At 39.0% G+C, this 12,606-nt stretch overlaps 1 protein-coding gene across 7 annotated transcripts in view; it reads left to right on the top strand.

Moving 5' to 3' along the window:
- FERMT2 (FERM domain containing kindlin 2) overlaps positions 1-12,606 on the top strand; it is an 87,298-nt gene that overhangs the window by 26,466 nt on the left and 48,226 nt on the right. For all 7 annotated transcript variants that reach the window (XM_047767355.1, XM_047767356.1, XM_047767354.1 and 4 more), the window contains exon 3: positions 2,063-2,296. In XM_047767355.1, coding sequence (XP_047623311.1) covers positions 2,063-2,296 — 234 coding nt within the window. The remainder of the gene's footprint in view (positions 1-2,062; positions 2,297-12,606) is intronic.

Genomic DNA, 12,606 nt, shown 5'->3' with positions numbered 1-12,606 from the left:
GGGGGGCTATTCCTGTGGTATAGAAAACCAAGGTGGAGTTGATGGGAAAGGTTAGATCTTTTTTTTTTTTTAATGGCCACACCCATGGCACATGGAAGTTGCCAGGCCAGGGACTGAATCTGAGCCACAGCTGGGACCTTGCTGTAGCTGCAGCATCACTGGATACTTTAGCCCACTGCACCAGGCTCAGATTCAAACCTTTACCTCTGCAGTGATCCAAGCTACTGCAGTCAGATTCTTAACCCACCCTTCTACAGCAGAAACTCCTAAAATACTGTTGTAATGTCAGGGGAACTGTAGGTCTTTTTCCACCTTGTGGTGTGTTTTCTTCCATAAAGAGGAGAAGTTAATTATATCAAGTAAATGTCACCATTACAGAAGATGTTTCTAGGCTCATAATCAATATGATGATTTGATTTTTTACTACCTGAGGCTTTCAGGTAGACAAGTAGTGCTAAAAAACATTTCAGGTTAGTATATACTTTTAAATTTAGCTTCTTAAAGTTGACCAACAGTTTTTAAAGCTATGTTAAAATGAGGTTTATGGAGTTCCCGTCGTGGCGCAGTGGTTAACGAATCCGACTAGGAACCATGAGGTTGAGGGTTCAATCCCTGCCCTTGCTCAGTGGGTTGACGATCCGGCGTTGCCGTGAGCTGTGGTGTAGGTTGCAGACGCGGCTTGGATCCCGAGTTGCTGTGGCTCTGGCGTAGGCCAGTGGCTACAGCTCCAATTCGACCCCTAGCCTGGGAACCTCCATATGCCGCGGGAGCGGCCCTAGAAAAGACAAAAAAAAAAATGAGATTTATATCTGAATGATGATCATAATTTCCATTTTCACTTTCTTCCCCTGGAAGGCTTTGTTTTGTTTGGCTGTTGTATGTTTTGTTTTTTTTTTTAATAAATATGTCCCCTTTTTTTGGTTCTTAATTTAACAATAATTGATCCAAAAAGTCTTTACTTCTATTGTTACTTTAAGAATTAGCTGAAATTAATTTTATTTGTAAGTTTATTGTTATGATCTGCCATATTTGGGGGCAGCCAAATCCTGTGTAAATTACGCTCTTCCTTATTTGAGTCCATTTAATTTAATTGCATAAGGATGTTAAATAGTTTAACAGATATTAATGCTTTCTTTTATACTTATACTGAAATATATATTGGGGAAAAAAGTTGGACAGTATGACTTGTAAGTCATTTTTTCTTGGAATGTATTTGGGTGTGTGGTTGGGATGTAGGTTTTTTGTTTTTGTTTTCTTTTAAGTTATTAAGTGTTACTCATGGATGTTCTCTTTTCCAGTCTCTTCTTCACCTAGGATATTGGTTTTTGTTCACTTTGGTTCTACCTTACTTTTCACTGCTTCTTAACCTCCACATGCATCCACAGCCCTGTGTACTTCAGCCTTCACACCTACTTTATCATCAGAATATTGCCCATTCATCAAGCCTTCCTCAGAACCCCCAACTCCACCTCATTACTGATCCTTCTGATTCCAGTCCCCAGGGTTGTGTTTGATCTCTGAATGCCCACACAGAGTACTTACTCTGTGAGTGCTTTCACTTTTGAGTCCACCGTAAGTATCATTAGTTACTGTGTGTATTTTGCCTTAGCTACCAGTTTTCAAGGACAGAGTGTGTTTTCTCTGCAGTTTAGTATTTCTTTTGTACCTGACACATAACAGGCACTTAGTATTTAACTAATTGTTTATATTAAGTACCTAGTTATTTGGTTTTCTGCTTAGAATTTCTCTCAACATAATCTTGATTTTTTTTTTTTTTTGGTCTTTTGACGGCCGCACCTGCAGCACATGGAGGTTCCCAGGCTGGGGGTCCAATTGGAGCTGGAGCTGCCGGCCTACGCCACAGCCACAGCAATGCCAGATCCGAGCCGCGTCTGCGACCTACACCACAGCTCATGGCAACGGTGGATCCTTAACCCACTGAGCGCAGCCAAGGATTGATCCCACAACCTCATGTTTCCTAGTTGGATTCATTAACCACTGGGCCACAATGGGAACTCCAAATCTTGGTGATTTTTAAGTGTTTTGTTTGTTTTTTTAATAGATGTAAAAAAAGATTGGTCTGACCACGCTCTGTGGTGGGAAAAGAAGAGAACATGGCTTCTCAAGACACATTGGACCTTGGATAAGTATGGCATTCAGGCAGATGCTAAGCTTCAGTTCACGCCCCAGCACAAACTGCTCCGCCTGCAACTTCCCAACATGAAGTATGTGAAGGTGAAAGTGAATTTCTCTGATAGAGTCTTCAAAGCTGTTTCTGACATCTGTAAGACTTTCAGTAAGTATTAGATAAAGTCTTCACGCAACTTTGAGTTGTGTGATGCGTGTAAACTCATGACTGACATTTGGTTTATCTCAAGGAGTAGAGATTGGAGTGAGCTATCTATGTTTGTGTGTATGGGAAACTGTTATTTATTCCTTAAAGTTTTTATATTACGTTAAGATAAAGTTAAGGTGGAACGGGAGGAAGCTAGTAGAGGTCTTTCCTTACTAGAAGTATATCATATATTTATTATTATTTAATACCTCATTCTGATGACTGTTTTCATGGGAAGGAAAGAGAGCAGGCATTATTTTCAGAGGAATGTAGTTTCGTAGCATTTCCTTCATGTAAGTCAGTATTCGATTTTAATAATTCAGGCAAACTGTGTCACTTCCTTTAGCAAAGGCCTGACACAGTTCCTAAGGAAATGACTTTGAGTGTTGTCTTCCTTAACCAGTCTGCAATTTGAACATTCTTTTGGCAGTTCTGTTTATGTTTTCTGAAGTGAGGTGTGGATTACTTTTGGCTGACCCAGTTTTGTCATGTGACAGGAAGTATTCGACCATCAGAGAAAATGTGAACCATTGGCATTATCATCAGTATGTAACTATTGTACCATAGATTTGGGAAAGATGCAGGACCTTACACTTTTGATATAATGACTGAACTTATAAGGTTTTTATGTTTAATGGAATTTTTAAGAAAAATAAAAAGAATATATATAGCAGTTACCTAAATCCTATTATGTAGAATTGATAGCTGATATTTTATCATTTTAAAAAATATAGTTGATTAATAGTTCTGTCAGTCTCTGCTGTACAAGCAGAGTGACCAGTATTGTATCATTTGCTAAATGTTTTTTTTATGCCAGAATCATATAGGTAAAGTTTTTGATTCATATTCTCCTCCAGTTTCCCTTCACAAAGCAACTAATATCGTAAGGTTAGTTGTATCTTTCCAGTACATTTGAAAATACATAAACACACATATACATGCATGTACACACATGTATCCATGTCTGTGAGTATAAATATCCCCAAACAAAGCATGTTACTGCAATTGCTGTATGGCTGTCTGCTTATGACATTTTATACATATGTGGAGGAATTTCTATTTCAGGTTTATGTAGAAGTAGAGAGTAAAAGTGCTGTGTTCTAAGTATACACATAATTCATTTCAGATACTGTCAAATTCCTCTCCCAGGTGGTTATACCAGTTTACATTCCAGCTGGCAGTGTGAAAACCCATTGCCCCAAGTTGTCACGAACACCTGAATGTTGTCAGTTTTTAGTGTTTGCTTCTCTGAGTGAAAAAAAAAAAAAACAGTATTTCATTTTGATTTATAAGATAACTATGTTTTTATGTCTTTAATGGCCATTTCAGTTTCTTTTTTGCATTTCTTGTTTTATCCTTTATCAATTTTTAAAATTAATAACCTTTTTAGAGCACTTTTAGGTTCACAGCAAAACTGAGCAGAAAGTACCCTTTACTGGAGTTCCTGTTGTGGCGCAGTGGTTAACGAATCCGACTAGGAACCATGAGGTTGCGGGTTCGATCCCTGGCCTTGCTCAGTGGGTTAACGATCCGGCGTTGCCGTGAGCTGTGGTGTAGGTTGCAGACGCGGCTCGGATCCCACGTTGCTGTGGCTCTGGCGTAGGCCGGTGGCTACAGCTCTGATTGGACCCCTAGCCTGGGAATCTCCATATGCCGCAGGAGCGGCCCAAGAAATAGCAAAAAGACCAAAAAAAAAAAAAAAAAGAAAGTACCCTTTACTGTCTCCATAGTTTGGTCTCTTATAGAATGTCATACAATTGGAATTATACCATATGTAGTCTTTTTAGATTGTTGTCTTTCACTTAGCAGTATGCATTTAAATTTCCTTCATGTCTTTTCAGCTCGCTTCTTTTTAGTGTTGAATAATATCGCATTGACTGTATATGCCACTGTTTATTTTCCACACCTGCTGACAGATATCTTAGTTGTTTCCAAGTTTTGCACTTATATAAATAAAGCTGCTATAAACATTCATGTGCAGGTTTTTTGGTGAACATACATTTTTACTCCTTTGAGTAAATACTAAGGAGTATGATTGTTGGATCATACAGTAAGAATATGCTTAGTTTTGTAGGAAACTACTGAACTGTCTTCCAAAGTACCTATATACCCCTTTGCATTCACATCCAGCAGTGACTGAGAATTCCTATTGCTCTAGGTCCTCACAGCATTTGGTGTTGTCAGTGCTCTAGATAGTGGCCATTCTGATAGATGTGTAGTGGTATATAATCTGAATTTCCGTGACTATATGTGATCCATTTTGAAATTTTTGTGACGGATGTATGATCTTGATTCATTTTTTTGCTGTGGATGTCCAGTTGTTACAGCACAGTTTATTAAAAAATTATCTTTTCTCCATTGTGTTGCCTGTGCTTCTTTGTCAAAGATCAGTTGACTGTATTTATGTAGATCTCTTTCTGGGCTCTGTATTCTGTTCCATTGATCTATTTGCTGTTATCTGTTGATGTCACCTTGTCTTAATTACTATAGCTTTTTGCAGTAAGAGTTGAAGTCACTTAGTATCAGTCCTCCAAATTTGCTCTTGTTCTTCAGTATTGTTTTGGGTATTCTGGGTCTTTTGCCTTTCTATATAAACTTTAGAATTAATTTGTCAATACCTGTGAAATAATTTGCTGAGGTTTTGATCGGGATTGCATTGAATCTATAGATCAAGTTGTGGTGAACTGAAATCCTGACAGATCAGGTCTTCCTGTCCTTCAACATGGAGCATCTCTTCACTTTTCTTTCCTTTCCTTCTTTCTATTTATTCTAGCTGGATTTCGTAGATTCTACAATCTGTAGGCGCTGATGTTTTCCACCAAACTAGAAGATTTTCCAACCATTGTTTCTTTGGTTTTCTTTTTAACAGTCACACCTGTGGCATACGGAAGTTCCTGGACTGGGGCTGAACTGGAGCTGCAGCTGAGGCCTATGCCATAGCCACAGCAGCACTGGACCCAAGCCACATCTGCAACCTGTGCCACACCTTGCAGCAGCACAGGATCCTTAACCCACTGAACAAGGCCAGGGGTTGAACCTGTATCCTCATAGAGACAATGTTGGGTCTTTAACCCACTAAGACGCAATGGAACTCCTGTTTCTTCAGATTTTATTCTACTCCATACTCTTCCTTCTCCACTACTAGGACTCAAATTATACCTATATATTAATTTCAGATACATACTTTTTATTTATTTTTTATTTTTTAAAATTTTATTTTTTGCTTTTTAGGGCTGCACTCTCGACATATGGAAGTTTCCAGGCTAGGGGTCTATTTGGAGCTACAGATGCCAGCCTACACCACAGCCACAGCAATGCTGGATCCTTAACCCACTGAGTGAGGCCAGGGATCCAACTCCCGTCCTCATGGATCCTAATCGGGTTTGTTAACCGCTGAGCCATGAAGGGAACTCCCAGATACATACTTTTTATTTCTGATATATCTAGGTAGTGTATTTCTTTGCTGATACTCCCGCACGTGTTTACTCAATATATTAATGTTATCCCATGCATCTTTAAATATATTTACAATAGCTGTTTTAAGGACCTTACATTCTAATTCCAATATTTGAGACTTTGTGAATTCTGCTTTTATTGACTTTTCCTTTTCTTGATTATGGGTCTCATTTTTCTGCTTCACATGTCTAATATTTTAAATATTATTCTTAAATGTTATAAGGGATTTATACAGAATCTGGAATTTTTTTTTTTTCATCCCATTTAATGGCTTACTGTAGGATCTCTGTTCCCAGTCCAGGGATTGAACCTCTGCCACAGAGATGAAAGTGCTGAATCCTAACCACTAGACCAGCAGTGAATTCCCTCTCCACTTATTTCTTTCTTTGATTTCTTTCATCACAGTTTTGTAGTTCTCCTTATATATTGCGCCTACTTTGTTATATTTACACCTAAGTATTTCACTTTTTGGTGCTAATGTAAGTAGTATTGTGTTTTACATTTCAAATTCCACATGTTCACTGCTAGAAAGCAATTTCTTTTTCTATATTAACCTTGTGTCCTAAAACCTTGCTATAATTGTTTGTTTTAGGAGTGTTTGTCAGTTCTTTTGGATTTTCTACAGAGATGGTCATGTTATCTGTAAACAAAGACAGTTTTCTTCCTTCCCAATCTGTACACCTTTTCTTTTTCTCTTTTTATTGCATAAGCTAGGACTTCTAGCACAGTAATGAAAAGCAGTGATAAGAAAGGACATCCTTGGAGTTCCCGTTGTGGCTCAGCAGGTTAAGACCTTGATGTTGCCTCTGTGAGATGTGAATTTAATTCCTGGCCTTGCTCACTGGATTAAGGATATGACTGTTGCCAAAAGCTGCACTGTAGGTTGCAGATTTGGCTGCATCTATGGCATGTGGAAGTTCCCGGGCCAGGAACTTCGACCTGAGCCGTTGCAGTGACAATGCTGGATCTTTAACCTGCTGCACCACAAGAGAACTCCAAGAATTCTTAACACAAGGAAAATAATTTTTTTGGTATCTTTATGAGATAATGGATGTTAACTAAAATCTGTGTGGTAATCATTTCACAATATAAATCAAGTCATTATGCTATCTATACACCTTAAATTTAAAGTGTTATATGTCAGCTATACCTCAATAAAACTAAAAAAAAAGTTTGGTGGAATTCATCAGTGAACCCATCTGGCCATTTCTGTTTTTAAATATTATTATTTATTGATTCAATTTCTTTAACAGATATAGGCCTATTCAGATTGTCTATTTCTTTTGTGAGTTTTGGCAGATTGGGAACTTCCATGTGCTGTGGGCTCAGCCCTAAAAAGACAACCAAAAAACAAAACAAAAAACCCCATAAAACTTTAATTTTTTCTTCATTATTTGTATGCTTCTCTATCCTTTCTTAAACATTTAGAGTGCATTTATAATAGCTTTTTTAATATGTTTGGTTACTGATTATATCATTGTAGTTATTTCTGCTTCTGTTTTTTTTTAACTGCTTTCTCCTGGTGATAGGTCATATTTTCCTGCCTCTTTCATGTCTGGTAATTTTTGATTGAATGTTAGAGTCTATTCATTTGATTTTATTTTTCAGTCTTTTTTTTTTAGGGTCCGCAGCATGGTATATGAAATTTCCAGGCTAGGGGTCAAATCAGAGCTGTAGCCGCTGGCCTATGCCACAGCCACAGCAACACAGGATCTACATCTGTGATGTACACTACAGCTCACGGCAACACAGGATCCTTAACCTGCTGAGTGAGGCCAGGGATCGAACCTGCATCCTCATGGATACTAGTTGGGATCATTGTTGATGAGTCATGATAGGAATTCCTAGAGGAGTCTATTAATTTTACATTGTTGGTAACTGGATTTCTTTTTGTATTTTTTAAAGTAGTGTTGGCTTTTTTTTTTCCTCCCTGGTCAACAGTCAAATTACTTAGAATGGGAACCTTTTGGTACCTGCTTTTAAGCTCCATAAGAGCATGTTAGGAGCCACCATTAGCCATGGGCTAATTTCCTTTTGGGCATTCTTAATACCCTGTATATTAGACTTTCCTTTCAGTAATGCACAGACCAGTATTCAGCCAGACCCCAGCAGATAGCCTCAGATCTCCAGAGCACTCCCTCTCTCTCTTTCTCTGGAACTCTCTTCTCCCTGGTACTGTGACCTACAAATTACAGCTATCTGGGCCTCCCTGGATTCAATCTCAGATATCTCAGCTCAGCAAGACCTGACTCTGTTTGTTCCCTCCCTACCCTGAACTACTGCTGGACAGTAATCTGCTGTATTCAAAGGGCTCATTCTGTTGTTTCTCTAATCTCCTGTGCTTCTTGTTGTCTAACATCTGAAAACCTTTTTCTTTTCCTTTCTTACTGTTTAAAGTGGGGGTGAGGTGGGGGGTGCCTAAATCAGATTCTTGTTGAGACTGTTTTTTTTTGTCTTTTGTTTTTTTTGTTGTTGTTGTTGTTGTTATTTCTTGGGCCGCTCCTGCGGCATATGGAGGTTCCCAGGCTAGGGGTTGAATCGGAGCTGTAGCCACCGGCCTACGCCAGAGCCACAGCAACACGGGATCTGAGCCGTGTCTGCAACCTACACCACAGCTCACGGCAACGCCGGATCGTTAACCCACTGAGCAAGGGCAGGGACCGAACCCGCAACCTCATGGTTCCTAGTCGGATTCGTTAACCACTGCGCCACAACGGGAACTCCTGAGACTGTTCTTAATTTATCCTCTTTTTTTTTTTTCCTAGCCATCTATTTTTTCTAGAAAGCCATCATTTGCTCATTGAAACATTATTTATAACAAAACCATTTCTTTCACAGAAATTTCAAATTGAACATGTTCGAGACTGATCTCAAGGTATTCCTTTCCAAACCTGTGTTTCCTCTTCCCCACTCTGCTCCTCAGAAGTAAGTCTCCATATCATGAAGGCACTGTTCCAGATAGACATGCCAGAAACTTAGGAGTCATCTTTAGCACCATTGTCTTCCTTAGTACACATTTCATTAGTCACCTAAAAGTGTTAATTTTGCCTTCAAGATCTTGAATCTTTTCACATCTTTCCATTTCTGCCATCCTTACTGCTCTAATAGGCCACACCACCACCATCTCTCTCCTAGGTTGTTCCAGCAGCTTCTTAAATGGTCTCCTTTATCTATTATTATTCCTTCCAATTCATTCTTTATGCAATAAGCAGAAAGATTTTAGAATTACTTTTTAATTAAAGCCATAGATACGGAGTTAAAAAAGCATATAACATAAAACCACTTTTCTGCCCTATTTCTCCCTAGCCCCTATACACAACCCTACCACTTTCTACTTTTTACTGTTTCTGACTTTTAGTTCCATAATTTAAATATGTGCTTATACTGTTATTTCTTGGTTTATCTATTTTAGATATCTGTTTACTTGTTTTTATTCAACATTTTCTTTTCCTCTTTATTATAACTGTTACAGTTTTTTACTAAATTGGTATCATTGTTTATGTTATTTTAACAAGGTAAATATTTTTACCTGCTAAATGAAAAGTGTATACTTTTATGTTTCCCATCTTATATTCCTTATTTCATTTGTCTAATTTTTAACCTGCTCTGTTGTTGATCCTTCTACCTTCTTGATTCTCTAGTTTTCATGATCAAATACATTATCTGATGATAATCTCTTCCCTCCCTCCTTTTTCTTTTTTCCTAAACACACTCTGAAGTCCCTCCATGCTCCTGCCCCAATCTGAAATACATTGCTTCCAGGTCAAAGTATACAATCATAGCCCCAAAACTTCCCTTCACCAATGTCCAAAGAAAATGCCTTCTCTCTCAATGCACATGCAGAAATGCAAATGAGGAGTTCCTGTTGTGGCTCAGCAGAAATGAATCTCACTGGGAACCATGAGGTTGTGGGTTCAATCCCTGGCCTCGCTCAGTGGGTTAAGGATCTGGTGTTGCTGTGAGCTGTGGTGTAGGTCAAAGACGTGGTTCAGATCTGGCATTGTTGTGACTGTGGTGTAGGCTGGCAGCTGTAGCTCTGATTCAACCCCTAGCCTGGGAACCTCCATATGCTGCGAGTGCAGCCCTTAAAAAAAAAAAAAAAAAGGCAAATGATCCTTGCATTTTCCTCAGTGTTGATTTGTGCTTTTATTTTGGTGGACTATATTTTCTTTATTTAATGATTTTTATTTTTTTCCATAATAGCTGGTTTACAGTGTTCAATCAATTTCCTATTGTACAGCAAGGTGACCCAGTCACACATACACATATACATTCCTTTTTCTCACATTATCATGCTCCATCATAAGTGACTAGATACAGTTCCCAGTGCTATACAGCAGGATCTCATTGCTTATCTATTCCAAAGGCAATAGTTTGCGTCTCTTAACACCAAATTCCCAGTCCATCCTACTCCCTTCCCTCCCCCTTGGCAACCACAAGTCTGTTCTCCATGTCCATGATTTTCTTTTCGGTGGAAAGGTTCATTTATGCCATATATTAGACTCCAGATATAAGTGATATCATATGGTACTTGTCTTTCTTTTTCTGACTTACTTCACTTAGTATGAGAGTCTCTAGTTCCATCCACGTTGCTGCAGATGGCATTATTTTGCTCTTTTTTATGGCTGAGTAGTACTCCATTGTGTATATATTCCACATCTTCTTAATCCATTTATCTGTTGATGGACATTTAGGTTGTTTCCATGTCTTGGCTTTTGTGAATAGTGCTGCCATGAATATAAAAGGTGGGTGCATGTGTCTTTTTCTAGGAAAGTTTTGTCCAAATATATGCCCAAGAGTAGGATTTCTGGGTAATATGGTAGTTTTGTATTTAGTTTTCTAAGGTACCTCCATACTGTTTTCTGTAGTGATTGTACCAAGTTACATTCCCACCAACAGTGCAGGAGAGTACCCTTTTCTCCATACCCTTTCTAGCATTTGTTATTTGTGGGCTTATTAATGATGGCCATTCTGACTGATGTGAGGTGGTACCTCAAAGTAGCTTTGATTTGCGTTTCTCTAATAATCAGTGATGTCGAGCAATTTTTCATGTGCTTATTGGCCATCTGTATATCTTCTTTGGAGAAATGTCTATTCAGGTCTTTTGCCCATTTTTCAGTTGGTTTGTTGGCTTTTTGGCTGTTGAGTTGTATAAGTTGTTTGTATATTTTAGAGATTAACCCTTTGTGGTGGACTGTATTTTTCCATCATCAGCAGTGAATGGGATATAAATTTTTGAGTTGTTAAATTTGAAAATGTCTTTATTTTGCACTTTGATAGAATGTTGTGTTGAAAATATTTTCTCAGAATTGGGAAATCATTGTTGAGTTGTTTTAGTTTCCAATATTGCTGTTTATAGTCCTGATAGTGTTCTTAATTTTTTTATTTTCATCCTTTCTTTGTAGATTGCTGCTTCTGTCTGGAATGTTTTAGGATTTTTTTTCCTTTGCCCTTGTGAGATTTCATGGTAACGTGTCTTTATTCCTCCCATGTCTTCTTTCTTCTCTTTGTTGCTAGTGATTAGTCAGACATTATTCTTGGATTGATCCTCTTAACCTGACTTACATCTTCTGTTGGATTTTTTTTTTTGTCTTTTGTTGTTGTTATTGTTGTTGTTGTTGTTGTTGTTATTGCTATTTCTTGGGCCGCTCCTGCAGCATATGGAGGTTCCCAGGCTAGGGGTTGAATCGGAGCTGTAGCCACCGGCCTACGCCAGAGCCACAGCAACGCGGGATCCGAGCCGCCGCGTCTGCAACCTATACCACAGCTCACGGCAACGCCGGATCATTAACCCACTGAGCAAGGGCAGGGACCGAACCCGCAACCTCATGGTTCCTAGTCGGGTTCGTTAACCACTGCGCCACGATGGGAACTCCTTCTGTTGGATTTTTTATTGTGGGTATCAAATTTTGATTTTCAGTGGTTTATATTTCTATCTGGATGTTCATTACCCAGGTATTCACAAACACATTTAAGAGTTGTGGACTTAAGGAGTTCTTGTCTGGCTCAGCAGAAACGAATCTGACTAGTTTCCACAAGGATGCGGGTTCGATCCCTGGCCTCACTCAGTGGGTTAAGGATCTGGCATTGCAGTGAGTTGTGGTGTGCGCCACAGACCCAGCTCTGATCCTGCTTTGCTGTGGCTGTGTTGTAGACCAGCAGCTACAGCTCCACTTTGACCCCTAGCTTGGGAATCTCCATATTGCTATGGGTATGGCCCTAAAAACACCAAGAAAAAAAAAAGGAGTTGTGGACTTAAGACCTTCCCCTTCCCCTTGTTAATGGCCAAGATCGCCGTCTCATCTCTGGTTATTCTTTAACATCCTCTTCATCTCTCATGGATGTCATTGTCTTATTTTTCTGAGATTTGTAATTAAATGTTTTTGGTTTTGTTTTGTTCTGTTCTTTGGATTATCTGTCTCCCCAAGTTGTCCTTTTGCTTTTCATGTGGTCTCTTTCATAGTACAAGGTCTATGAGTTTTCCATTGCTGCCATATACTTAGCTGCCTAACACAACATATATTTATTATCTCACAGTTTCTGTAGGTGGAATATCTGAGCATGGCATGGCTCAGCTGAGTCCTCTGCTTAGAATTTTAGAAGGCCAAAATCAAGGTGTCAGCAGGGCTCTATTCCTTCTCAAAGGTTAGGAGAAAAATTCTGCATGTTAGAATTGGGTTCCATGTGGTTGTGGGACTGAAGCTCCCCTGGCTTGTCTACCAGCTTCTAGAAGCCTCTCAAATTCCTTGACTTGTGGTTCACTTTCTTCTTCAAAGCCAGCAATAGCAAGTCCAGTTCTTCAAACTCCTTGAATC

The sequence above is a fragment of the Phacochoerus africanus genome, chromosome 2 (genome assembly GCF_016906955.1).
Source record: "Phacochoerus africanus isolate WHEZ1 chromosome 2, ROS_Pafr_v1, whole genome shotgun sequence".
NCBI lineage: Eukaryota > Metazoa > Chordata > Mammalia > Artiodactyla > Suidae > Phacochoerus > Phacochoerus africanus.
This window is presented reverse-complemented; position numbering and strand designations above follow the sequence as displayed.